The sequence below is a fragment of the Hirsutella rhossiliensis genome (assembly GCF_020360975.1).
Source record: "Hirsutella rhossiliensis strain HR02 chromosome Unknown scaffold00001, whole genome shotgun sequence".
NCBI lineage: Eukaryota > Fungi > Ascomycota > Sordariomycetes > Hypocreales > Ophiocordycipitaceae > Hirsutella > Hirsutella rhossiliensis.
In genome coordinates this window covers 11012943-11040170 of record NW_025408667.1, presented here as the reverse complement: position 1 = coordinate 11040170, position 27228 = coordinate 11012943, and the positions used below count along the sequence as shown (strand labels likewise).

General features: G+C 55.0%; 5 protein-coding genes across 5 annotated transcripts; 1 reads left to right on the top strand and 4 right to left on the bottom strand.

Moving 5' to 3' along the window:
• Positions 1-3701: 3701 nt before the first annotated feature.
• HRG_01399 (integrase core domain-containing protein) lies at positions 3702-6728 on the bottom strand (the record flags this gene model as incomplete). Its single annotated transcript, XM_044859870.1, has 3 exons — positions 3702-3707; positions 3844-4907; positions 6536-6728. The coding sequence occupies 3 exons, from the start codon at positions 6726-6728 to the stop codon at positions 3702-3704; spliced, it is 1263 nt and encodes a 420-aa protein (XP_044726270.1).
• Positions 6729-7819: 1091 nt separating this feature from the next.
• HRG_01398 (PIF1-like helicase domain-containing protein) lies at positions 7820-13140 on the bottom strand (the record flags this gene model as incomplete). The annotated part of the gene is made up of 9 exons (XM_044859869.1): positions 7820-8014; positions 8096-10100; positions 10164-10258; positions 10466-10698; positions 10752-11232; positions 11317-11416; positions 11508-12505; positions 12856-13012; positions 13070-13140. 9 exons carry the CDS (start codon positions 13138-13140, stop codon positions 7820-7822), a joined length of 4335 nt encoding a protein of 1444 aa, XP_044726269.1.
• A 2649-nt stretch (positions 13141-15789) lies between these two features.
• On the top strand, positions 15790-17211 carry HRG_01397 (uncharacterized protein; the record flags this gene model as incomplete). The annotated part of the gene is made up of 2 exons (XM_044859868.1): positions 15790-16256; positions 16314-17211. The coding sequence occupies 2 exons, from the start codon at positions 15790-15792 to the stop codon at positions 17209-17211; spliced, it is 1365 nt and encodes a 454-aa protein (XP_044726268.1).
• A 3961-nt stretch (positions 17212-21172) lies between these two features.
• On the bottom strand, positions 21173-22009 carry HRG_01396 (reverse transcriptase (RNA-dependent DNA polymerase) domain-containing protein; the record flags this gene model as incomplete). The annotated part of the gene is made up of 3 exons (XM_044859867.1): positions 21173-21225; positions 21409-21425; positions 21477-22009. The coding sequence occupies 3 exons, from the start codon at positions 22007-22009 to the stop codon at positions 21173-21175; spliced, it is 603 nt and encodes a 200-aa protein (XP_044726267.1).
• A 224-nt stretch (positions 22010-22233) lies between these two features.
• On the bottom strand, positions 22234-24859 carry HRG_01395 (reverse transcriptase; the record flags this gene model as incomplete). The annotated part of the gene is made up of 7 exons (XM_044859866.1): positions 22234-22648; positions 22756-23546; positions 23633-23682; positions 23824-23932; positions 24001-24297; positions 24339-24587; positions 24638-24859. 7 exons carry the CDS (start codon positions 24857-24859, stop codon positions 22234-22236), a joined length of 2133 nt encoding a protein of 710 aa, XP_044726266.1.
• Between the last annotated feature and the right edge of the window lie 2369 nt (positions 24860-27228).

Genomic DNA, 27228 nt, shown 5'->3' with positions numbered 1-27228 from the left:
ACGCCGAGCAATTTTGCCTTGTTTTCTTATAATAAGAGGAATACCCTGTTCGTTCAAATGCTCATAAGGAATAGAAAGCCCATTTCATCCATGTTATACGTGTTTTAGGGTAGGGTGTCGAATTTCTCAATTTTCGTGCACGTCTTTCCTTGTCAGGTGTGAAAGCGGAGCCTCGCGCACTGAATTTCAAGCTAAAAATAAACCTTACATTCAGATGCATAGATAGGTTCTTTTCAGAAGATGCTTGTACCGTCGAATCACGTTCAATCTGGCTCATTACGGGTGCGTAGAATGAAGTTATCCAGCTCGCCCTTCCAACCCCATTTTTGCAGTATCCTGAGCCAAGTTCTGCACTATGGATAGAATGGGAGAATCCCACATGATTAAAGCCTACGATGAAAGCCAATAATGTTCTGTTTTTGCTGTATTGGCTGAAATGACTTACACAATCTGTCGGCATCCTATTTTGGCCGTTGCTTGGTTTGATGTCAGCACCGCAGCGCATTGCCCCTAGATAAAAGTTCTAAATATATGCCAGACTTTCACTGCTTCTGATGATTCAGGAAATCAAAGGATACGTCAATTGGCACCGTTGTTGTTGAGCTATTGTCGATTGATGTTGAGCGTGCGAAGTCGCCGCAATCCGGCAGATCACCAGATCCGGCAGATCATCGGAAAATCCCTTAATTGGTCGCTGAAAATCCAGATCCGTATCCCATCGCGAAACTGTCTCTCATCCAAACTTTCCAGCATACAAGATGCTTTTTCTTGGTACGAAGGCTAAGGCCAAAAGTAAGTAGGGTGCTTGAGGTAGCTGAGGTCCTTAGCCACCATGTAAACTGGATTTCGATTATTTATAGTCTCTTGCCTGTACTATACTGATGATCCCCTAGAATATAGTCGTAACCTCCTGTAATGATAGGGGTCAACCATTATACGCATCGTACTGTAGGGCAGTGTATAATCAAACAAGGCTCCGACTGTCACGAAAAATCAAGCCACCTGTTGTTCAGGTGACATGTTCAATTGAACATCAAATCTGCTTCGCGACACACCCCCTCAGGGATCACGGGCTAGCCTGGGATTCCTGAGACCACTCTCGCTTTAGCTCTGGGCCTTCTCTGCCTTGTGCCATTCGGGCTACTCTGCGACAGTGCCTCGGGCTCTGGCTATGGCATTACACAGGTGCAGGTCTCGAACACTGACTCCGTCGGGGTGCGCGCTAGCCTAGGTGGTCGTGCGCAGTTACCGGAAGTTCCAGGAGGGGTAAGCCCCTCCTCCCGGGCTCATAACTCTCGCGAAGGAGAGAGCAAAAGTGGGCATAAAAGTGGATAAAGGGACTTTTCGAAGGTCGAGTATCATACGATCAGATGGTATGTGAAATGCATGTGTTAATTTTTTTCTTTTCGGTTGCCTCCATTCCCGTCCAAACAGCCCCTTTTATATCCCTCCATGCTTCTCCCAAGTTGATATCCCGTTTTCAGGTATAGTATACATTCTATCAGGAAGAGGGCACTTCTTGCCACTTACTGAAGGCCACGTAAGTCATCTACGTCAGCAACATCAGCTCCATCTCCCCGATCGAATAGCTCTTCTAGCTATGAAATCGATAGTTCAGTCTCGAGGTCCCCGAGCCAGTAATAGTTATGCCGGACTCCTCAAAGGGTCCCCGTTCGAATAGGAGATCCTCCGGACCCTCAGTGGTCTAGGAAGAAGAAACAACAGTCTGCAGACTTCCCTTCTTACCTGGTTTCAAGCTGTATTACCTAGAGAGACCTAGAGACCTCAACTCGTTCGGACCTTCTTCTCGACACACCCACCAGTGCGAGCCGTCCCAACGGGTCAAAGCTACAGCCAAAGGGTTATAGGTCCTCAACGAGGTTACCGTGTAGTCGTGGCCGAGACCTCCCTAATATTCCTATGCGGTCAAGGGCCTCTCTCCTAACCGTCTTACTAGAATCCGGTCTCGTAGGTCTTCCATCCGGGTCTCAAGCTGAAGCCGGGTTTTTAAGTCAACTATTCCAATCATCTCTTGGAATTTCTGTAGTTTCTGACGAGGGAGTGCCTTGGTTAGGCCGTCTGCTTTCATCTGTGCCGTAGGAACCCAACGGACTTGAATTCTTCCTTCTTGAGTCTCTTGGCGTAACCAATGCCGGTGGATATCAACATGCCGTAGTCTCGTTGATAGCTTCGCGTTAGTCTCTGCAAGCAGTCGTATCGTTTGACTATTATCACATTCTAGCTGTAGCGGGTCCGGAATCTGAAGGTATAAGGACCGTAGCATCCGGCTAAGGAATATAGCTTCTTTTGCTGCTTCTGAAATGGCTAGCAATTCAGCCTCGGTGCTAGAAGTAGTGACTGTTGCTTGTTTCGAAGCTCTCCACGCAATAGATCCGCCAAACAGGGTCATGATATACCCTGAGAGCTCTTTCTGTCGAGGAATTATCGGCAAAGGATGAATCACTAGAGCAAAGGAATATATCGGCTCTCTTATCGATTGATCCTCCTAGGCGAATTCCAAAGGAACGGGTATTATAGAGGTAAAGAATAACCCGGTCTGCTGCCTTCTGGTGTGTTTCGTCGGGGTTCTGGTTGTGTCTAGCTAGCCGAGAGACCGCAAAGGCGATATCTGGTCTCGTTGAAATAGCAGCAAAGAGGATAGATCCTACCTTCTGTAGGTACCTATGAATTTCCTGTTCGCTTGCTTGGCTAATAGAAGGAAGTAGCTCTTCTGTTGTCATTGGTGTGTCTGGAAGCTTTGAGGAAAGTCGGTCCGGTCCTAATAGCTTGTGGGCTATTTTCTCGATATAGGCATCTTGCGTTAGCCAAATCGTCTTCTTAGTCCGGTCCCGAAGGATGTGTATGCCTAGGAACCAGCGGGGCTCCCAAGCAATGTCATTTTATATCGTTCTTGCAGTCCTCGCATAGCCTCCATAGCTATTCCTTGATCTTCTTTCTTATAGGCCCAGACAATATCGTCAACGTAGAAGAAGACAATGACTGCCCCTTCTTCATCACACAAGGTTCTTGTGGGACCTTTTCGAATCCTAATTCCTCTAGGGATCGGGTAAGGTGCTGTTGCCAAAGCAAAGGGGATCGTCGTAGACCGTATAGGGCTTTCCGGAGTAAAAGAATTCTGCCTGGCTTGCAGAATCCGGGAGGCATCCTCATAAAGACTACCTCTTCCTCGAGTGGACAGTTAACGAAGGCGTTTACTGCATCCATTTGATCAAGTTCGAGGTCGAATTCTGCTGCAATAGCCATGAGTGCCCGGAAAGACATCCCTGCTAGGGTCGTTGCTCGAGTCGGTAGATCCCCCCTTTCCTGCTGGTTGCCGCAGACCACAAGTCGAGCTTTGCACTTCTGAAGGTACCCATGCTTGTCAGTCTTATAGATAAAGACCCATTTGCAGTATAGAACTTGTTTGCCAGCAGCCCTTTTCCACGGAACTTCGATAAAGGACCCCATCTCTTCGTGCGAGGCTAGATGGTCCTTTTGGGCTTTAACGAATTCCTCTTTAAAAGGGTGCTTTTCTAGCTGCTTGGTGTTTTCTGGTGGGTCTGGTAGGTCCTTCTTGTGTACCTTAGTCTTTGGTTTAAATAGTCTTCCAGCAGTAAAGGCTCCATGCACCCCGTCCTCTATAGGAGTAGGATAAAAGTCATTAAATCTGTCCAAAATCGGCAGTGGTTTGAGTTCCGGGTCTACCCCTATCATCTGATCAGACGATTCCTTGGTAGACAATGTAGAAAGAGGTCTGTTTGACTCGTTGATTGATAAAAAGGAAGCTTGCCAGGAGTTGTCAAACCGCCCCACCCCCTTAGGGGTAGCAACCGGAAGAGAGACCAAGAAGCCTGCCTCAGGATCTTCTTCTGTCAGTGGAGGTGTTATAAGAGAAGCTTCTTCAAGCTCCCTAGCCCTCTTATATTCTTCTTCTTCTTCGGTAGGGTCGGTCTGTCCCTCTTCTTCTTCCTCGTCCGAGTCTTCGTCGAACACGCTCTCAAGCTCCGATTCTTCGTCAAGGATTTCCTGGTTGATTTTCTGGTCCTCTGGTATCTCAACGCGTTGAATAAGGTCATTGATGCTAGGAAGCAGCTGCGGCTGCTCGAATTTCCCATCAAAATAGGTAAATTCGTCAAAAATAACATCCCTTGTCGAAATAACCTTTCTTCGTTGCGGAATCCAGATCCGGAAGATATTCGTCGAATTATATCCAACCAGGTATCCTATATGTGACCGTGGATCAAGCTTCTGCCTCTTCTTCTTGCCTAGCTGTGCGTCAGAAGTCATAGCGTAGGCCCTACAGCCGTAGGCCTTGAGCTGGGCATGCTGTTGAGGTTGATCCTTCTTCGTAAAGAGCTCAAGGGGTGTTTTCCAGTCTTCCGACGAATTCGAAATCGAGTTCGTGGTCCTAGGGGCTCGAGGGGTCCGATTCCGTAGATAACAAGATGCTTCCACGGTTTCTTTCCATAGGTCGTGAGGAAGGCCTGCTGCGATCCTCATCTTGCGAGCCCTTTCAATAACAATTCCACCGGACCGTTCTGCCCCTCCGTTCTGGGCTTGTGTATTCGAGGCTGATTTTTCTGCTGAAATTCCCTTCTTTCGTAGCCACTTCTTAATCTTATTAGTGAATAGCTCTCCGTCAGACCGTACAATTTTCACCGTGTAGTCAAAACGAAGCTTCATCCAGCTAACGAAATCTCGAAGTGCGGCTAGGTGGTGCTTTGAATGATAGGTCTTAAGGAAGTAGGGGAAAACCATGCCCGAATATGCGTCTGTGATGAACATCACACGGACATAGCCCTCGAAATCAGGGGTAAGCTCGGTCCAGTCGATCCAAATCTCTTGGCAGGGCTCTTGACGTTCGTCTCGAATAGGGGTTCTTCGAGAAACCTGTCGTATTGCCCTCCCTTGAGCACAGTGCTGGCATTCGTAGGTTTTTTGGGCCTCGAATATGCACTCCTTTTCGTAATCCTAGCTTATAAAGAGCTAGGGGTCCCGGGTGACCTAGTCTGGCATGCCAAAGGCTAGCTTCTGCTGACGCTGTCGGTCTTGGGTCCCGGGAGCCTCTTCTTCTCGGCTTAGAGGCTTGAAAAGCCGCTTCTTCGATATCCTCCTTCTGAATAGGCTGGAAATCGAGAACAAACTGGCGATATTTCCGAAATAAAATACAAATCGGTCTCTTGTCTCGGTAGACTAGCCTTGTGGGCTCTGTGAAGGTATCCCAGTAGATTCCTTCGTCTCGAAGAGCCTGGAAAGATACCAGGCTTGCTGAAAATCTCGGGCAATAAGCAACGGTTTTTAACCGTAAAGACCGTAATGACCCGTCTAGGGCCGTGACCGTAACGTTGACTCTGCCATAACCTTCGATCCGGACTTCTGAATCCCCTGTGACTAGGTATTCGTTTCTTGCTTTTCTAAAAGACCGGAATTTCGATAGGTTATTGCAAATATGTAAAGAAGCTGCTGAGTCTAGCAGAGTCGACTTTCGAAGAGGGTAGTCGTTAGAGGCGGTCGTTTGGCTAGCCTTAAAGACAAAGGCAGGGTTTGCGTGCCCAACGATTCTTCCGACTATCCGATTCTTCGGTAGTTGCTATGCCTCCTTCTCATGACGGATTTTTCCACCTTCTTTCTCAAATCTGGGTCATTTTCAAGGGCCTTTTGCACCTTTCTTCTATTCGAGGATTCGAATCACACCACGAGGGCGTTTATCTTCGAAGAGAGCCCAGCAGTCAGAAAGAACATGACTTATCCGTCCACACGCAGGGCATCGGTTTTATCGGTTTTATCGGTTTTCTCAGTGTTTTTGGTTGTGTCAGGTTTCTTCCCTTTTCTCTTCTTTTTCGGTCTTTCTTCAGAAGGGTCGTTTTCATCAGTTTCTTTATCAGCTAGAAAGCCGGCACCTCTCTTGATTCCTCCTTTCTGCTGGTGCGGCTGTTGCTCTGCAATTTCTCTGATTTTTCTAGCAACAAGCTGAAAGGTCCAGTGAGTCGAAGAAGGTGGTACTGCTGCCAAAGTAGGCGTGCTTCCGATAGAGTCTGGTCGAAGAGCTTGATAGACCCTATATTGAGCAGTTGCTGCTTCTTCATCGATTCTTCGGCTGTCTTCGTAGAAGATAGTAGCGTATCCATCACTAAGAGGTCGGATGACGCTAGCTATATCTCGTAGCCACTGGCCTGTTAGTGCCTCAGATAGGAAGTAAAGGTCAGCTTCTTCTATAATCTCTTCCCACTTAGTCAGCCAGTCTAGTATGTTAGTCTTAGTACTAGTACGAAGGTGACTCGAATACTGCTTCCTAATTCGGTCAGTCATAAAGCCGCGTGAAGGAGCAGTCGATGCTTCTAGCTTCTGCAGCCACTGTCTAAGCGTATCCCCTTCTCGAAGGGAGGTTAGTTTAGCAGTGCTGATAGACTCCGTAATAGCTGTACGGGCTGCAGTGATTAGCTTAGTCTCGTAAAGGTATTCCTTACGCCTGCCCTCATATTCATGAAGTGCCGCCGAGTAAGCTCTTTGCTGTTCGCTGGTTAGATTGACAAACTGTCTAACGCCTTGTGCAAAGTCGTCAAAGTCGGGCGCTCAGGTAGCTCCATAGCTTCAGAGCCATCTTGAAAGATAAGCTTGTGGATAAGCTTATCCACTCGTGCTCGGAGCTCCTTGACCCAACGGTCCCAGTCCTGGGGTTCAGTTAGAATTGTCCGCTTCGTCGGCGCCATAGCCGAGGTCTTCGACATCTTCAACTGCCGTAGAGGGGCCGAAAAGGTGGCGAAGATAAGCCGAGGTGGTGTGAAGCGTGCGGGGAAGAGGGGTTCTTTCTCAAGATTGCAATTTTGCCACCGGAAGTTACAGAAACAGGTCTGTTTCTCCCGGGCTCATAACTGTCACGAAAAATCAAGCCACCTGTTGTTCAGGTGACATGTTCAATTGAACATCAAATCTGCTTCGCGACACCGACTTAGACGATGGCCGGGCCCCCTGGTTACTCGAGGGATTCTATTTACTTATGGGCGCAACCTTCGTAGGTACTAGCACTGTGATATCTCTTACATCCCCTGGTCCTTAGGCATGCATGAATGTACTGCGTACTTTGCCTCCAAAACAGGATTCATTTCCCCTTTCATTTTTGGCTCGCAACATAAGGAGTAAGACATCGGCACACATGTCAAGACGGAGCTGTGGCTCAACGGTCGTAAGTTAGTCGCTGATGCCTTGAGGAACGAAAGGACTTCATTAGCGCGCGGGGAAAAAAGGCCCCAGACTGCTTCACCCCCACATCCTCCGCCTCTGATTGGCTGATTTATTTCCTCTTTCGGAATAAAAGATCCCGTGTGATTGGTCGCCGACCCTTCCGTCCCTCCCTCATCATTGGTCGCTGCCGCCTTCTCTTGCCCCTCTCATGCCTTGCCCTGTTTCCCCCCCGTTTATACTCCTGTTTACCCCCTTGCCAATGCCAATGCCAACCTTTTTCCTTTCGTCCGCCGGTTTTCTTATTGTGTCTAAAACTTGCGTCTTTTGTCTATGCCCTTTTCGTTCATGCCTTTCTAGCGGGTTCTTCCTTCAAGTCTAAAAGTCGCCCCTCGTTGATCGCTGCTGCCCAGTGCCCTTGTCTTCTTGCCCGCCGGCGCGCTCCTCCGTCTTCTCCCCCTCGTCACCTCACCCTGACAACTCTCCTTGACTCTTCAGCGTCGCCATCCGACCGACGCAAAGCTTCCTCGACAGTCCTCTCGCTTAGCACCTCCAGCCTGGCCTGCGCGGCGGTCATCTCTTCGGGGACTCGGTTGCCCACCAAGTCTCTCCCGCACCTTGGACACGAGCGTGATGCCGTCTAGCGTTCGACAGCGCGATAGCTGCACATATAAGCTGTACGGGTCGCATTGCGAGGGCACGGCCCTTCCATCGACTTTCGTCGTCCGTGTCCCCGCAGCTCCAGGGCCACGCGCTCTGGCGTTCTGCCCTGCACCTTGTAGTCCGTGCAGGCGAAGGCTGCTGCGCACGGCAATCCCTTCCGGCTGACGTCGTTCTGCTGCCACGGCCGCTTTCGTTGGCAGTGTATCCTGACGCTCATCGGCGTTAACAAGATCGTGCCCGGCGGCATCCCGACGAAGTGGAGGTCCTTTGTCGTCGCCGATTCCAGTAATATCCCCGCCGGCGGCCCGAAGTGGATCGTCATGTCGGACGAGATTCGATGCCCTGGGGACGCCTTGTCGACAATGACCTCCACCGCCGAGTAGCCGGCGCCGTTCACCAGCTTCAGCCCCTGATGGGTGTTGTGGTTCACGACGACCGGCATCCCGGCCACGAACATGAAGACGGCCGGCACGGGGATCGCGCTATCGTCGCCTTGATTGAGTACCATGATCGCTTCTTCCTCGGTCGGCAGGCCCTCCTTCCACTTGTGCTCGGAGATGAAGATGCGCATCGTCGACCGCTGCTGGACCCGGAACGCCAAGCTTGCCTCCATGTTTAGGTTCCACCGATTCCTGTTCAGCGGCGTCACCACGGTGATGCCAGTCTCCCAAGGGATCCGCCTGCCCTCGCGGTAGCACCTTGAGTTGAGGAGGTCCAGATCCGTGCGGTCCTGCACACCCTGCCGGATCCGCTTCAGCAGCCCCTGCAATTCCGGATCACCGGCGGCGCGCATTTGCTCGTTCAACATGACGACCGTCGTGAACCTCTTCCACAGTGCGTGCGCTTTGTCGTGCTGGTGACGCTGCTCCGCCCTGAACGAATTGTCCTCGTCCCACGAGATGGCCACGCTCGGCAGGAGGATCGACCTCTCTTGGACCGGCCGGAACTGGTGGAAGTCTCCGCAGAAGAGGACGATGGGGATCCCCCCGAAATCTTCCTTCGATCCTCGAAGCCGGTGGAGCTGCTCGTTTACGGCGTGCAGCGTCCGTGCTCCGAGCATGCTCACTTCGTCGATGACGAGCACGTCCTTCTCCTGCCAATCCATTCGGGACTGGCCGTGGATGAACCGCTCCGCCTGTTTCGGCAGCCGCACCCCGTCAAGGTCCCTGGCCATGTTCGCGCCGCCCGCCCCTTGGTCTTTAGTGAACCCGCAGGCGGAGTGGATCGTGATTCCGTTGATCTGCGCCGCGGCAGTCCCTGACGTGGCTGTGATCAGCAGACGATTCGAAAGGCTCTTCCTACTGAACAACTCGACGAGTGCCCCAATAATTCGCGACTTGCCGGTACCCCCCTCGCCGCCGACGAACTGGCACAGCTGGCCGGCATTGCCCCCGTCCATTTGTCGCATCAAATCGAGCTGGCGGCATATTAGTAGGAACGCGATCGACTGCCTCTTATTCAGCGTTAGCCGTGTTGCCAACTCCCTGCCCGCCGCGAAGAAGGAGGTTGATGGGCCAAGCTGGACGCGCATTCCCGCTTCTGTGTCGCTAGCCGCCTCGTCGGAGTCGGCCATCGTCATTTCGACATCGTCCTCCCCGAAGCCGGTCATCACCCTCCGCAGCGCGGCGCGGCGGTCACTTTCCCGGACCGCCGGTATGCTTTGTACGCTTTGTATGCCTTGGATCATCCTCTCCCTCTCCTTCGACGCGCTTGTCTGCTGCGACTTGATGGCCCTGACCTGATCCTGCGGTGGTAGTGCAGCCCCGGAAAATGCCCGCCCCGGCATGCTTATCCGTCTCGCCCCTCGTTCGGGTACCACGGTGGCCTCCAGCTCGGCCGTCGAGCCCAGCGCTGATTGCTGAAACCGACAGAGCTGTTGCATCATCGCCATGAGCTCCGGCGACTTGGCCGTCACTTGATTTATGCCCACTGCACCTCGGACGACGTCGATCAGCCGCGTCGCGCCCCCGATGCTGCTGGGTTGGTACATCGTCGTGGATTCTGCGCCCGCGTCGTCCGTCCCGGTCTCCTCCACGTGTGCGACGGTCGGATCGCCATCTCCGGATGAGGCTGCCCATTGCTTGGCGTCGCGTTTTGCATCTTCGGCCGATCGTCGAAGCAGCTGCACGTTGTCGACGAGACATGATATTCTCGGAGCCAGCGCCTCGCGCCCGCTCCCAGATGCCATTGATCTCGCCTGTTTCTTGGCACAGGAAGGACTCCACGGCACGAAGAGTGCAAGATGCTGCACGGCTGCCCTTCAAAGAGGGGGGGTTAGCCTCTCCTATAATGCCTGCCGGCAGGGCGGTTGCTATACACACCTCCGGTGGCACGACTCGTCGTCGTCGTGGCCGAAGTCCTTGCTTAGGTAGCCATCGAGGCAGACGCTAGCATGCTTGCCCGGCCGTCTGAGCACCTGGACCCAGTGTCTTCCTCCTGGCGCCCATCCATCCTCGAAGGGCACCTCCCCCCAACCCGCGCAGTTCGCCGCCTCCTTACAGATGCGTTTTAGTCTCACGAGCGATATGTAATCGTATAAGCATAGTCCTCGCAGGAGCTCTCCCCGGTGCTGGTACGCCTCGACGTGGGAGATCCTCAGGCCTGCTTCTTCGACGACGACGACCGACTCATCCAGAGTATCGTCTATGTCCGCCGCGCCACTTGCTTGCCGGAGATGCGGCCACCGTCGAAAGACTTCCCAGTACAGTAGAGATGTGTTCAGGTACGCCCAGGCGCTGCTGTTGGTGAACTCGGCCGGATATCCCAGAAGATGAGCGATGACCTCGACCTGCGAGAGCGGACGGTCCGTGAACACGCGGTTCGCCACTCTCATCAGGAATTGTCGGGTCCTGTTCCCTTGGCGGCGTCATCACCAACAGCATCTCCACCGCCGTCCCGTCCTCCGTTGCCCGCGCCGTCATCCGTCGAGGCGTCCAGGAGCTCGGCCGCAGCCGCCACACGCTTCCACACCGGGTCTTCCACCTTCGTCGCGTAATTCGTGACATAATAGATGAGGGCCATGGTCTTGCGCTGCGTCGCAATGAACGAAATGTCGTGGTTGTGCCGGAGCCCCACAGCGATGGCCTTGTTCCATCGATTAACCATGCTGTGAGTCCTCCGGACCTGCAGCACCCCGTCTGCCGTGATGGCTGTCTTGTCGACCAACCTCCATGGAGCCTTGAACCGGCATAGATTCCTTCCGCGCCCTTTGCCCAAGGAATACTTGACACAGGTCGGGCTATGCGTGTGGACCTGCGTCGCGCCGGCACAGAAGTTGGCCTCCTCGTCAAAGGCGGCCGAAAACTGCTCGGCGTTGCCTAGCAGGGAGGAAATATCGCACGTCACAGATCGCTCCGCTTGCATGGCACCGAACCCTTCCTGGTCCAGATCCTAGCTTGCACGTCAGCCTGGCCCCGGTTGTCCATCGGACGAGCAATTCAGGCCATCGGTGACACACATCCTAGGTACTCTTACCTCGCAGAAGACACTATCGACGTATCGTATGATCCGCTCGCGATACGCCGCCTGATCCTCCCGTGGATGTCGGCAAGCATCGAGCTGAGATGCGCGTTTCCTGCAACCAGAGCAAGCCGTGGACATGAAGCGCCCCTCGTTCGTTGGTCTCCACGGCGCCATAGTACTTGCTGATGCGCCCGAATACCGACTCTTCACCGACTTTCACGTAGTGATCGAAGAATAGCTTCATCTCCCGGTGGAAGAATACGGCGGAGCTCATGGGATCCGATATGGCCAGCCGCGCCCGCTTGTACGCACTTCCGAGGCCTTCTAGGAACTCCTCGGCCGCGTCGGGATCGCGAGTGCGGTATGCCGCCAGTCGCAGCTTCACCGGGTTCGTAATGTCATTCGGGTTGATGGTGAACCAGATGGCCGGCACGCCGTAGCCAACGATGAGCGACTGGATTTTCCGCCGCATATTGAGCCGGACCTCCCTGGACATGGGCTGCCGGTGGCCATACAGCGAGAGGCTCCTGAGAAGCTCCTTCACGCCATCGTCGGTCGTCTTGCCCGAGCTCTCCAACTCGACCCTCGCCGCGGCTAACCTCTCTGCGGCCATCGAGCGAACAATGCGCTCTACCGTGCGGAAGTTCCTCCTCGTCACACTCAGCATGCTAACACGGCGGTTCCGCGACCGCACCCCCATGTTAAAGACAAGAAACGCAAAGATGTGGTGCGACGCAAATCGGCCACCGTGGCGCCGGAGCACTATGTCGGCCCACACCCGAAGGTTCAAGCTTCGAGAGGATACGGAGTCTCGCGCAGCCGCCTCTGCCTCAACAGCCCTACCTCGCAACTCGGTGGTAGCCTTCCCGACCTTGACTATGCTCTCTTCAAGCAGCCTTGGTCCCCCGACGCCAAATGGGAACAGGGTTGGGAACGTTCGGGCGAAGAAGGATGTCTCAAAGGAATCGGCGAAGTCGTCACCCCGCGAAACTCGGATGTATGGCTCACGGCTATCGTCGCCACGCCCCCGAGCCCCCGCCGCCGAGGATCCGATCCACGTTCTCGGGCCTGCACGGCTCTCGTCGGCACCCTCATCAATGGCGTCGCAGGCAAACCGCAGCTTCTCGACATCTACCACGTCTGGCGGTCCGTCCAGTGCAAACATGGCAGAGGACGTCACCTCGTTGATCGCTTCAACATTCTGATCGGGGCCAGCCCCAATTCCAACGCGATCCGCGCCTTCTTCGTTAGGCCCTGCCCTCAGCCTCGCCGTCTGTTTCTTGCCTTTGGTTGAGCAGCGCGAAGAGTTGGTCGATCTCTACCAACCCCTCGTCGTCCATGGCGCGCTCTGAGGGCGGCACAACGTGGGCCGTTCGCGTTTTCTCCCATGCAGACGGCTCGTTCCGCTCCATGCGATCGTACACCAACCTCGGCACCCCGTGTATCGGGTCTCCCAGCTCTCCATCTCCGCCACGTCGATCTCGATCTCGGTATAGTGGGGTTGTTCTTCTTCAGCCAGATAAGGGCCCTCTCGACGACCCGCCGCCTTACCGATAAGAGACTCGACAGGTCGCTCGGTGCCGGCTTCTCCGCGCCCTGCCACGAAATGTGTATCTCATCCAGTGCTTGCAAAAGGGGGTGCGGCAGCACTTTGGTTGCCAGCTCCTGCGCATTGTTCGGAAACACTGTGATGTGGCCCTTGACGTGCCTCGGATACCTCACGCCCTGCCTCTGCGCGCCCGGAATGCTGTACCTCGTCACAAACCCGTAAGACGAGTTCGGTGAGATGAGCTTCTCCTCGACCGGCGTGAGTCCCTTGAGCTCATCTGGGAACATGTGCTCACAGCCAAGGCGGCTGTGAAGGTGAACCGCCGGCGACAGGCTCCCGCGTGCCAGGCATCGGCCACACTCGGCACACACCGACACGGACTCGCCCTCGGGAAAGCAACCCCGGCATGAAAATGGTGAGTGGCCGCCCTTTGGTACGCAGCTTGACAGCCACTGATCCCACATAATCTCCCTTAACTCTCCGCCCGTACACTTGCCGTAGCACAGCATGCAGGTCCGTATCGGCAACGTGCTCGCATCATGAAACGCCTGATAGAAATCTCGCACCGTCGACACCTTCCTCTCGAGCGGTATTGGTGTACACCACGTCTGATCGTTAGACAATCTCTCCTTCGAGGCAAAGTCTTCCTCCAAAAAGCGCAGCACACTAGCCAGGTCTTCGGCCTGCAGCTCCCGTCTCCTCTGCCTTCCGATTCCACTTCGGACCTGTTTTATCGGGCGCCCATACCGGCTAGGAAGACGGGCTCTCTTCTCCTGCCTCCGGGGCTGCCTCAGTCCGCCCAGCACAGCGTCCGCTGGCTCTGCCGCGTCATCGTCCACACCCACCGCTGCACTACCGTCTCCCATGGGAGGCGGCCCCGACGCTGCGCCGAACCTGCTGCGTTAGAGATTCCTTGCGGTCTGGTAGTCCCTTTACCCGCCAACTCCGTCCCCGACGGCGCTTCGGCAAACCCCATGCAATCGATGCTGCTAATTGCTCGTTTCGCCTTAGGTCTCCGAATGCCGGTTCCTTGGGCTGGATAGGTCGGAGCGTCGGTCCCTTTTCCGAACGAACACCCGGGACATCGCCGGCCGCCGCCGTATCGCCCTGATCACCATCTTCAGGACCCCTATTCTGAGGCAAAAAGTGTCGATGACGGAGCGGACGATCAGAATCCACTGCCCATGGATCTCCACGTTCTCCGGGCGACCAGGGCCTCGGAAGCTGCCTTGGCGACTGATGTTGCGCGGAACTTTCGCCTCTAACCGTATTATGGAACCTCCGTGCTCTGTTTGACCGCAAACCGCCTCGCGGGAGTTTTTTCGGCACTGACTTTGCGATTGCCTCTGCATGCTTTCTCCATGCGGTTTCTTCAACCGCAGACTGCTTAGGCTGAATCGGCCGAGACGTTGATGCTGCATTCGCCAGTGATTTGTATCTTCCGAACCGCCCCAAGCCTGTCTCCTGTGCTCTGTGCCCTTCTCGGAAGTGGCCCGGTATCATCTCCGCACCCCAAAACCGGCACTCCCCGTTCCTGCCCCTCCTCCATCCCCGACTGACAACGAACAGGCTCCAGTGTGAGCAGCCGCCTCGCCTAGCTTCCCTACAGGACTATCCGCCATGCTTCTGCCTCCTCGACGTCGACTACCGTAGACTGGCAACAGGTTATGAAGCTTTGGCTCCGGAGCACCTCCACTTGGATAATCTCGCTTGTTAATGACGCTACTTCTTCCGAATGGGAAGCTTCCTAACCGATCACTTCCCTCATGGCCGTGGCATTTCTTCCCTTATAATGCTTCCCTATGGTACCGAGGCGATGCAGTACTACCCCATTATAATCCCCCATTACCCTGCCTATGTGCGTCCACCGTCCCGGCCCTCGGCTGGTCTCCACATGCGACCTGCTACCCCGGCTTTGTCAAAGGCGGCCCTTCCATCGCCGTGCTCTCTTTTGCGCACTCCAGCGAATCCCTGGCTACTGCCGACCTCCGGCACATGGGGTGGCCGCGCCAACCGCCCGCCGCACACTTCCAACCATACTCCGGCCCTTCCAACACCGTCCCACCCACCTTGCGCATCAGTTTCTCCATCAATAGCTGCCAATCCACCTCGTCGAGCAACAGCCAAAAGGCTACCGGCGATAACATGTCCACGATGTCCCTCGTGCAGCCGGACTACCCGGCTAGGTTTGCTCCCTCGCCACCACCAACGTCGCATCAACGGCCTTAATGCTAAACCGATAGCAAGAATCCCCCTGCCCCTCCTCTTGTAGTCGCTAGCCACCGGAGTCTCGACCTGCAAAAACCCTTGGAGAGTTCTCGTGACCAACTCGCATCCCCCTCACCAGGTCGACCCCATCCATATATATCCGACTTCACCGTGTCCCAATGGTAGACTCGACACGGTTGGCACCCACCTCGCTCAGCCGCACGCAATGCCCATCCAACTACCGACGACCGCCAAAAAAGGAGCCCTGCAATACTACCATAACCTCCTTCTTTCTTTCACTCTCATTCGCTATTGCCCGCCTTTGCTATCTACTCCAAGGAACGATGACACCGAAGGGTACTACTGGGCTTTCTTTTTCCGCAGACTTGCCCACACTAACCTTACCGTTCGCCGACCTCCTACGAAGTACTTCTCCCAACATAGCCATCACCCCCCTACTCAACTTCCAACCCCGGCTGCCTTCTTCACCCACGACCGCAGAAACAGATGGTCGAGACTGTTCGAGAGACCTTGCCAGCTCATTCCCGCATGCCCCCGCCTCTGATCTATCACCTGGGTAACATTCACTGACTCTTAAGTCTCCCCGACCATAGCCGCGAACACTCTCCCGACCAGCAAGAAAACCTGCTTTATAGGATGCCTGCCTACCTCTACTCTGCGTAACCTCCTTACACCTCCACGGTGACTACATCTGCCATATTCACTCGATGTCGGCCTCCCAGCTCGACGTCGATAGCTCGTCCTCCCGGCGGCAACCTCTTGACAGCCAGAAAAATGCTGGCGCCGACATGTCCATGATGGCCTTTGTCCAGCCCGGCTGCCCGTCTAGGTTCGCCTACCAGAATGAGCATCGTATCAAAGGGCTCAACGTGGAAACCCTAGCGAGGGTCTTCCTTCCGACTCCCTCATGGCTGTCGACTCCAGAGTACGCAGCAATCCGGTCAGATACTGACAGTCCATCGACCTGCATCTTCCTCAGCCTTAATATTTCCATATACAACCAACAGATAATCCCCTCGGAATGGACCGAGCAATGGTTCTTCATGGTCGGCCGTGTTCATCCCTTTGCCCTGACGTGGGAAATCGAGCGACGTGATGGCTTGGAGTCGGAGGATGACAACATCACAGAATACACCGTCCCCGCGCTTATCGTCCGCGATCACAGCTGCCAACCGTAAGTCTATGCTCCAAACCTCTCCGTCCCCACTACCCTCCCTGACGATATCCGCAGAGTCTTCCCTCGCACCCTCAACTCGGCGGATGCTTTCCCAACGATACAACCCATTGTCACCTTCACGGGACCTGTCATCGGCTCCGGCCGCGACCTCCTGCATGGAAACTCGGCTGCGGCCCTTGACGACAGCCAGCTGAGGTGCTGCGGCTTTGTCCAACTCTCCACCTATATTTGTCCTGGGATTCCCGGCAAAACACCCTTCAAGGGCTTTCACCCCTTCCAAGTTTTCGTCATCTTCCCCATTCATGCCAATCCTTGGACCTCTCTATGCAAGAAGATGACCGAGAGGGGCGACAGCCAATTCCAGCCGAACGCTCTCTTCACCTGTACGGGCAAAATCGCCGGCTTACTGGATCACCAGATCATGACACATGCCCCGGCTTTCGACCAAGACTATATCTTCATCGTTGTCCCCGATACGTGGACTTTCCTCGACAGGGCCATGTCCAACCAGGCTTCTGCGACACTACTGCCGACGACACCCAAGGGCACGGTCGGCAATCCCTCGGACTATAGCGATGCGTTGGCAAGGTTTACCTCTACCAAAAAACGCAAGGCCGCCCAAAGCCCCGCATCCCCCACGCCACCTGCATCTAGCCCAGTCCATCCCCATATACTCACATCAAGTCGGTCATTGCCCGATCCCTATCAAACCCCAACCAAAAGACCGCGACTTTCTCCCGAAACTTCCACCATAATCACCGCCTGTGACGATCAAGACTCCCCCAAATCCGACACTTCCTCCTTTCCGTCCCCGGAAGACCCCGCAGGGTCAGAGATGGACACCGAACCGGTCAATCGCCCGGGCACATCCGTCTCTGGCTCTATCAGACCTCCCACGTCGATCTCTTCCCGACCGCTCCGCGCCCGACGTCCGCCCAAGAATATTCTCTAAAGCAACGAACGAAACAATACAACATGACAAGGAACATGCTTCATCATCCTCAAATCTCAAGTGCGAAGGGCTCCAATAGGACACTCCCTTCTCCTCTTGCTCTCCTTTTCACAAAGACAATCAAGTCAAAACTTCCCCAATATACTCCTTATTCCGTTTATATCTACGACTTATAGCACCTGTAAATCTTCCGAGCCTTCCACTCGCCAAGACATGCATTACCCACCCACATCTCTCTTCAACCCTGCCGTCTCTCCACGCCCTTTGCGGCGTGCGGCTTTGCAAACCAAAATCTCCCTCCAGCGGCCTAGCCTGCCTCCCCGACGCTCTATCTCGACTTCACTCACGATAACGCTCTACGTCTCTCGCCGTATCTCGTATCTCGACCTCACTCTTCTTCCTGTCTTCCTCTCACTTCTCCCGTCTCCTATCTCCTGTCGCCAACCCTCTCCTGTGGCCAACTCTCTCTCTCTCCTGTGGCCAACTCTTCTCCTGTGGCCAACTCTTCTCCTGTGGCCAACTCTTCTCCTGTGGCCAACTCTTCTCCGGTTCTCCTGTCGCCAACTTCGTTCCGAAAGGCGTCTTTGCGCGAGCCGCGGCTGGCGAGCCTTCCTCTCGTATTAATTCAGCCCGAAGGGCGTTTATTCAGTCAGAAAGAGAGGCATAAAACCTCTTCTCATTGGCTAATTGGCCTCCCCTGTACTCAACTCGTGCGGGGAGTGGTCGGTTGGCAACGCCACCAAATGAAGGCCATGCCGCAAACCCCTGAGCGTTGACTAGGTAACGAGCTAGCCGTTTCCGAGAGCTTTTCTTCAATGCAAGTTTCAAGCACACGCTTCCACTTCCATCGTGGGTCGAATCTATCGAACCCATCGGTTACTAACGGATTCTAGGTCAAATTTAGCTCCGCGGCCGACCTAGCTACAACATTCCCTGGCACCACCTGCGGGTGTGTATTGCTGCAGCCACGCAAGTCCTCGCAAAGCCTCCCTGCCCGAGCAATATCTAGCAGTCTCGGTGGGAAAGAGGTGGATATATACTGGAACCTCCTTAGCAGTCGGGTACAGTCCAGGCTAACGCAGAGCGAGGTTGACAGCTTCAGGGCCGCTTTGCGGGTGTATTCTACCAGGGCCCGGGTCAACGAATACAATTACGAGCATATGGTGCATCTCAACGCCCCGGCAATACAGGTGGAGGCAAAGAATCAGGCAAGGGCGCGGGCAGGCACCAAGCGACAATGCTGGCAATCTATCTAACAAGTTCCTGTTGCTAAGGGCGCCAGGGTAATGCTCACTACTAACCTATGGCAGCCAGCTGGCCTAGTTAACGGTGCCCAGGGTACTGTATACGATATCGCCTGGAACCCAGGCGCCGAACCATTGGAAGATCCCCCGGCCGTTATTATGGTGGACTTTGATAGCTACGATGGACCGCCATATCTAATAACTAACGAGGGCAGGAAAATCTCACCCATCCTCCCAGTCAGGCGTGATTTCCTTATGGGCAACGAGACCTGCGCTCGCACGCAGTTTCCTGATGGTGGCGTTTGCTATCACTGTTCACAAATGCCAGAGCCTAACGAAGGAGCAAATAGTTACTGATCTCGCTACACGCGACTTCCAGGCCGGTATTAGCTATGTTGCTGTGTCACGGGTTACGTCGCTGCAAGGCTTACTCCTTGAGGCGCCTTTCGATCGTCAGAGCCTCTATAACCACACGCCGACAGAAGGTTTATAAGCCTGTCTCCCTACGTGCTGCGTTTACGGCTAACTACAAAGGCTAAAGCAGGGATGAAGATGCGCCTCGCTGACCAACAACGGCGTCAGGGTCAACAGCTGAGCGATGCACCGTATCCACCACTCTACCTTGACTAAACGACGTCTTCCTATAAGCTACATGTATGTATGTATGTGTATTTTTCGTCCAGCGGCCGTGAGGCCGCTCAGGTCCCGGTGGGGCACAGGACGTGCTGAGCTAGGGCTGTCTACAGTTTCCTCTCGCAAACGTAAACAAACCACCATCCAGCATTTCATCGGCTCTGAGGCGCTCCGTGTTGAACCTGGTGCCCGTCAGCGGGTCGTACAGGCGCGGCAGTGAGATTGCCATTCAGTTTTGGTCTCAAGGGACCGTTGTCGGAGACTGCAGAGCGCAGCCTCAGTTGACCCGGCCGGGCAAAGGGTGTTGCAGCACCTCTGCCTGGCCGAATCCGGGGAAGTTGAACAAAGGAAAGAGGTGAGGAAAGATGATACAGCCGCCTAGTGGCGAGGGCAAGCCCATTCAAAGAAGGAGGTCGCCTTCGCCAGCTTGACGAATCTGTCGAAGTCTCTGCCTATTGCGCGATTGACTGCTGCAGTCGGTGAGGTGTCAGCCTCATCCGATGCCGCGGCTCGATCTTTCGGCAATAAAAGACATGGTTTGGCTCTTTTCGTCGGCCACATGAGCACGTCAGTCGCGCATCGTCGTGGTTGAACCTCTCGTGGTAGTCGGCAAAGTCCCCGTGACGGGTTCGGGCTGCAAGCAAGTGGTGGAGTAGCGGTCGGGGGAGTTTGAGCTCCGGGGGGCAGCCGGTCGTCGGCTTAAGGTGCAGTGGCTTGTACTGTTCGGGTGCAGAGGCTTCCCACCAGGCTTTAACTGCACTTTTAGGCTGCTGCCTAGCAGCCCTGCGCAGATATGCCAGTGTCGGGACAGCGCCTGCGGGCTCGGGTTGAGAGGTTCCTGCTTTCGCTAAGGCATCGGCCTGCTCGTTGCCTGGGATGCTGGTGTGGCCGGGGATCCAGCGGACCTCCGTGGCACCGTGTGCTGTGGCCAGGGCCTGGAACTCGAGGAAGACATCCTGGGAGGAGTCTGCCGGCATGCCTCTGAGGCATGTTGCCGCCGCGATGTTGTCGAGACAAACGACTACCCTCTGCGATCGTGGGAGGCTTAGGGCAGCGCGCAGGCCCTCGAGCGCGCCTTTCGCTTCTGCATCAAAACCTCAGCGGGCCCAAGTCGGCCGCAGCCACTTAGGACGGTTTGCCCATCCAGATGGATGGCATAGCCATAACCGACCGCTGCATCCGAGGAGAGCGATCCGTCTGAGTAGACGACCAGAGTGTGTGGTGGCACTGACCGGAGCCAAATGCGGAAATCCGCTGCTGACTGGTCTTTCGGGGCGGTTTGCAGAGGCAGCGCCTGATCGTCGCCGAAGCGGCGAGGGAGGAGACTGGCCGCCTGCTGCAAGGCAGCAGCTGGTCACTGCGTCGAAGTCGGGTCCGGAAGCCTTCTCGCGGCACCTGGTACTTCAGTTTGATCGACCTGTGGATGACAGGGGGCTTGGGCCGGACTGTACGTTTCGCAAGCGGATGGGCTTCATCGAGAGACTTGAGGCGGGCCGCGAAGCGCATGCGACGCCCTCGAGCAGTTGTATCACCGGTGGAATGCCGCTCTCGATGGAGGGCATTGATCGGCGTCGTCCTCCAAACAGGCAGGATGGCTCGGATGGATGTGTGAAGCGACTTGTTCATCTTTCGGATGAGTTGCTGTATCCCGGATGGTCCTTCTTTTGCTGGCTGGGTCCATCGCGGGCTGGTTAATCCGGGGTACCATGCCTCGGTGCCGTGGAGCAGCACCGGTTCGATACATGCTCTTACGGCTCTGCGAACGGCACCGGAAGAGGACCATGTTTGGTGTTTGCCAGACTTTTCAAGTGATAGGCCACGACCTGTGCCTTGGCTGTCCACTTTTCCACGTGTGTCTTGAACGACAGGGTGCTGTCGAGCCAGATGCCTAGCCATCGCAGTGCTCGGTCAGGGCGCTTCTCTGAGTCGCCGTGAAATATAGGCGGGCAACTTTAGGTTTGCTTCGACAGAAATGCATGACCTCAGTCTTCATCGGGTCGAAGGCGATGCCGTTGGCGGCGCCCCAGGCCACAAGTTCGTTTACATAGCGCGACGCTCTCTCGGCTGTCTTCTCCAGGAGTTACCTATGCATAGGATACCCGTGTCGTCTGCGTAGCCGAAGCGCCCTTCGGCTTCCCTAGGCGGTAAATTGGTTCCGTGTACAACAGAAAAAGGATGGGCGAGACTGGTGATCCCTGGGGGAGGCCGCATTGGAGAGGCGAGCTGGGCGTGGTAGTGTCCTGGTATCTGACGCGCGCCGAGCGGTCATGCATGAAAGAACCAGCCCATCGAGCGAGATGTTCTGGCCACCCCTGCTCACGGAGGCGAAGGATCAGCCTGTTGCGGAGGACAGTGTCGAAGGCTCCCTGGATGTCCATAGTCACCAACGTGGCAACTTGTCCGCGGGCAAACGCCTCTTCAATGTCATGCAGCAGAGCGGCAACAAGGTCAACGGCAGATCTCTTCGGGAGAGCGCCAGCTTGTTGTGAATGGAGGACTCCGTAGTGGACGGAGGCCCATGCCAGGCGCCGTGCGATGAGCCGCTCGAGACCTTTGCCTAGGCAGGACAGTAGGGAGATGGGTCGCCAGGCACGAGGGGTCGAGAGGTTCCTTCGGCCTGGTTTTGTTATCATGACTACTTCGGCCTCTCTGAACGGCTTCGGGTGATGGCCGATGGTGAGGCAGCCTTCGTACAGCCGCTGGACGTGGCTTCCGATAATACGCCATACCGCCTTGAGCATTTGTACCGTGATGCTGTCGGGGCCGGGAGACGTGTTTCCTGTCCGTAGGGTTGCGTCGCGCACTTCCTCGCGACACCTGTTGCGTGAAGGGAACGGTTTTCGTTGTGTCGACTGGGATCCACGGATCTGGGATGTCGTCGTCCGCCGTGCGCCGCTCGAGCGTCGCCCGCCGTAGGGCATTGGCTTTGTCAAGCTGCGTCTCGTAAACTACATCGCCTACTTGTAGGGGCGGAGGCTGGAAAGCGCCCGGTGATCTCAGCCATCGGACCGCTTTGAATACGGAGGCGCTGTCAGTGAAGCTGTCGATCAGATTGCGCCAGTAATGTCTTTGGCTCGCCGCACGACTTTCTGGAAGTCTCTCTTGCAAGCTGGACTTCCGATTGAAGCCGAGAGGGTAGACTCTCCTAATCGCGCGGTATTCCGCCGCGGCGAGGGCGCATTCTTCTGTCCACCAGGGCGCGCTGCGTGCCCTTTGCGGACGGGCGACCGGCGGCCTTGGCTGCCAGTTGGAGAAGTTCCACGAGCGCCAACGCCAGGGAATCAAGCTCTTGGGGAGACGAGGCCGCGGCCGGGATAGCTGTTGCTCCGGAATCGACCATTTCGGCGAAACGAGCGAGCTCGTCGTCAGAGGTGAGGCGGACCTTTCCTAGCGGCACCGAGGCCGGAGCCAGGTCAGCGAGTGTCACGCTGAGCGTGAAGTGGTCAGAGCTGGTGGCCAGGTGTTCCTCCACGACAGCTTCGGATAGTGGTATGTTGGAGAAGGCGAGGTCTATTGTGTTGCCATGTGGGTTCGTTGGCACATCGGCAGGGTTGAGCAAGCTAAGGCCGTTCTCAGAGGCCCAAAGGCGATGTCGTCACCTCGGCCATCGAGCCGGCCGGTTTGCCAGCTACTGTGTTTGGCGTTGAAGTCGCCTGCTACTAGGCACCTTCCTGGTGTGGTCCACTGGAGGAGCATCTCCAGTGCTTCATCGTAGTGCGGTTGTCGATAGAAGTTTACTACTGTTATGTTGTTGATGGTGAGCCAGAGAATGTCGCGGGTCGCCACAGGCCTCCTCTGATCTGTCATCAGGCAGGGACTCCGCCGGACATAGGTCATTACTCGGGGTCGGGTGCTGTTGTCGTCCCAGCTGTCGACTGGGGAGAAGGTATCGTAGGCTGGGTGGGTTTTGGTAAGACATCGGCCGTCCTTGGCTTCCGTCCACGGCTCCTGGAGGAGCACTATATCGTATCGTTCAGAGTCGGCGAGGGCAAGGGCGCAGTCATGTGCTGGCGAGATCTTGCCAACGTTAGCTTGGAAGACTCGCAGGGTCTTCTTGTCGCTTTGGTTCACGCGGGATGTCTCGTCATGGAGATAGTGCAATGGGGCTGATGCGTCGCTTCTTTGAAGGGAAGCTGGTCTAGATTCGTTGCCCTCGCTCTGAGGCTGAGGTGTCGTGGTTACCATAATGAATGGCGGAGACATGGTCCTGGTCGAGCTTAGGACCGAGGTTTCGCTCCTGCCCCGTGACCTGTCATCTGGGTGCTCGGCTTCCTGGTCGTCGGACTGAGCAGTGCTCGGAGCTATGGAATTGAGAATCTCGGAGGAGTCTCGTTCTAGCTGTTCGGGCTGGTCTATGCGCTCGAACTGTTGCTTCCGCTGAGCAAATAGTTGGGTGCCCATCTGTCGGACGAGGGTTTTCTCCTCCTTCGTCAGGCGGCGAATGACGCCGTGTGATCGCTTGGGGCGTGCAGGGCATTTCGAGAAATCTGCGGAATGGGGTCCGAGGCAGTTTGCGCACTGCTCGAGGGCTACGCAGGTTTCACCGTCATGGCCGTTCCTTCCGCAACGCTTGCAGGACGGTTGTCGGTCACAGCTGTGTCGAGCGTGGAAATCCCAGCATTTGTTGCACTGGCTGGGCATGCTGGATCTGACGATGTGTCGGGCAAGTCGGCTGGAGCCAAAAGTCTCCAAGGTCTCTGGGTAGGCTCGAGGAAGGACACAATAAGCGTCTTACTCGGAAGGTCGCTTGAATCGTGCCGGCTGGGACGGATGCTGATGGGTGTGAGCCCGGTCTGGCAGGCGATTTCGTCTTTGACGGCCGCCTCGTAGTTGACTTCATTGCCCTGCAAGTCCGTAAGTCTTCGGGGCAGTTGGGCACGACGTACGTGTACCATTTGTGACTAATCTCCACCGAGGTCGCGTCTAGGTCCTCGGACCATTCCGACTGTCGCTGGACGATGAGGTCCCTGATGGTAGCGTCCGTTGTTCGGATGGCCCATCCCGAGTTTACCTTGAAAGCTGCCGGGACCCGGTGCAAGTCGATGCCGACTTTGGCGGCGATGTGGGTCCGAATTGCGTAGCTGCTGTGGTCTCGCGCCGGCGCTTCGGCATCGAGCCGCACGAAAACACGGAGGTCTTCTTTTGGTGGGCGGGATTGGTCGTCCCTGGAGACGGGAGATTGGTTGTTGTGGTCGTTGCTGTTGCGGGGCTGCGGCGGCCGGGAGTGTGGCCCCCGAGGGGCTGGCTTGCAGGGCGACCGGCGGCGACGCTGCTGTAGGTCGGGGCGGGTGCGGAATTGAGGTCGGAGAGCGCCTGCTTCCAAAAGTCGAGGAAGCTGTTGGAAAATTGTTCCGCAAAGCTGTATTCAAGGCCGGACGTGTATTGTTTCGCAGTCTGTTCGAACGATTCACAAAAGGCTCGGAACACTGTCATTTTGGCGTTGTAGGCATTTGTTTGTTCAACTGCGAGCTTGTTGGCAGCTTCAACGATCGAGACCGGCTGGAGGTTAACGGACTCGGCCGAGCCAGGCCGGTTCGGGGTGGATTCACGCTGCGCTCCTTCCGTAGCGGCGGCATTGAGAGTCTGATAAGGGGCGAGGACGGCGTCGCCGCCGGTCGCCGAAACGCGGATGTGAGACCAATGGGACGGCTCGCAATGGGGGAACTATGTCGAAGCTGAGATGCACGGGCTAATCGCGCGAGGTTGGGCGGGGTATGGACACCCAGATCAAAGGGATCTGGGCTGGCATGCGAGCTTGTGGCAGATGCCATGGCTGCTGCCGAAGCCAGCGCAAAGCGCGGCTGGAATGATTAACGTGCAGTTGTTAGGCAAGTTGGTGGGAAATTGCGCTACTTTCTTAACAATTGCATGCCAAGAAAGTAAGAAAACAGGGGAAGGTCCGCGTTCCTATAAGCTACAGGGAAGGGGGAGGTTCGATATAGGGTATATAGTTAGATTGGGCCAGTCAAGGAGCGGTTTAAACAGCTGGATGGCCGCCGCAGGCGAAAGGGGGGTTCTAGGGGGTCCCCCCCTAGGAAAGTTGAATTGCAGGAATACGATGTTCACCCTTCGGGCTGGATATTCAGCCGTTAAGCCCCTTGCCTTGGCAACTTAACGGGTGTTCGAAGTATTTTACCGATATTGTCACGTCACAAAGGAGGGTTTCAACAGAAGATATGCTAGTAGGTTACAAAGGAGAAATCTGGGTATGTACAGCCGTGTAAGAGTGAGGGAAAATACGTTCGCTGTGCCCGCTGAAATAGGTGACCGTGTGGAAACGGTCTCCCGAAGTACCACTTTCAAGCACCCCACTAGGTTTGGTTGGGTTCTGCCGCGACAGATATTAATCCCTTTAAGAGACATACGGCGCCGTTTATCGCCTAAGGCCTCCGCAGCCTTGTGATGCTGGCGGAAAACCTCCTGGTACAATACGGAAACTCGGTTGGACGAATCGCTTGTGGGGTAAGGTGGTCTTTTCATACAACACAAAGGGTTTTGGAGACGATCGCGGGCTGTTTAAGTTTGCTCTCCGGTGCTCGGCGTGACTAGCTCCATATTCGCTGATTCGCTCAAGGCCATTGCCGGCAAAGAGAGGGATGAGCCAACGTTAATAACACTTTTCAACGAATCGTTACTGTCGAAAACAACTTTCACCATAGTGTCCCTGCTCAACGGTTTGGATGTCATACCAATGGGTCGCATTTGCGTGGTCCCAGAACCCCAACTAGTAACTAGATGACGACCTACTTTTATACTGGGAATTAGATCACTCTGAATATTGGCTCCCCACAGTTATTCGGCAGGTGAATATGGTGCTACTGTCCTACGTGCCGTGCGCTGGAATGGGCCTGTAATTACGGATGTATCAGCTGAGAATCATAAGCGTATGTACTTACAGCCAGGTGGCCAGGGATTGCAAATCCAGAGTAGCCACAGTTGTACTTTCAGCTCGACTCGCTCAATGTCTGCAGCGCAGCTAAACCTCCGTGAAATAACTGATACAGGACTTAAATATTATGACATTGTCGTATCTCGACGTCAAGATAGCTAGTGCGTCCATCCGCTCAACGCCGTGAGGCTTATCATATCAAGGTATAAGCTATAGTATATGAAGGATATATAGCCGCGCCAATCCAATCCAGTCGCTCAAGACCAGGGCAGCTGATTAAAGCATTTACTGAACCACGACCAAGCAGATGACACATATAGACATCCAGCTAGAAGTAGGGAACATGCAAATGCGTGACAGCTTCAACCAACGACTATTGTTGAAAACGTAGCCAGTTTGAGAGCTTTATTGCTCGCATGAGCGGCTAGAACCAATAATACATGCTAATTCTTTATTCTACAACCGTCAGAACAGTATGTAGCCGGGCCAAGATAGCCAGTAATTTGGCCTCATGTTGGACAGTTGTCGAGAAGAAGGGTCTAAGACTTGGTCCTGAAGCCTGATAGCTAGCTGAAGGTGTAGGAACGAGACAAGATGAAAGTGGGATGACGTGGCACGCTGACGCGGAGAGAGGGTGCCTATGCATTAGTAAGTCAGCAAGGAAGGAGATGGAAGACTGAAGAAGAGAGGGGCAATGGGCATAAATGGGAGAATGGTACAGCAGACAGGGAGGAAGAAGAAGGAGAACACATGCACCCCTAAAAACATTATGCCCCTTGCCCTGCTCTCTTCGTGAGAGTTATGAGCCCGGGAGAAACAGACGTTTCTGTAACTTCCGGCTGCTGCAAGAAGCACCGATCATCTGATCATTACACCTATTCCCACCCCTCCGTCAGCAAAGATGACAAAGACAGGGACTTCGACCCAACGGACGATCCTACGGGAACCCCAAGATTGGGATAAGTGGATCAAAGAACTAAAAGCTCATACTGACAAGACGATTCACAAGCTGTTATTTGATGAAGACAACAGCCCGCTGGAACCCCATTCGTCCTCCTTATACGGATTTTGCTGCTGATGCTAATGAATTTGCTGAACAAACCCCAGCGCAGCAGAGAGCATATGCAGCCATGTTTAGCCAATATGAGAGTCTTCGCAAGGAGTATCTCTATGAAACCAAGCTGATTACAGCTGCTCGGACTGTCATTACCGAGTCGATTAGCCCAGCAAAGCTAACCTCTCTGCATGAGG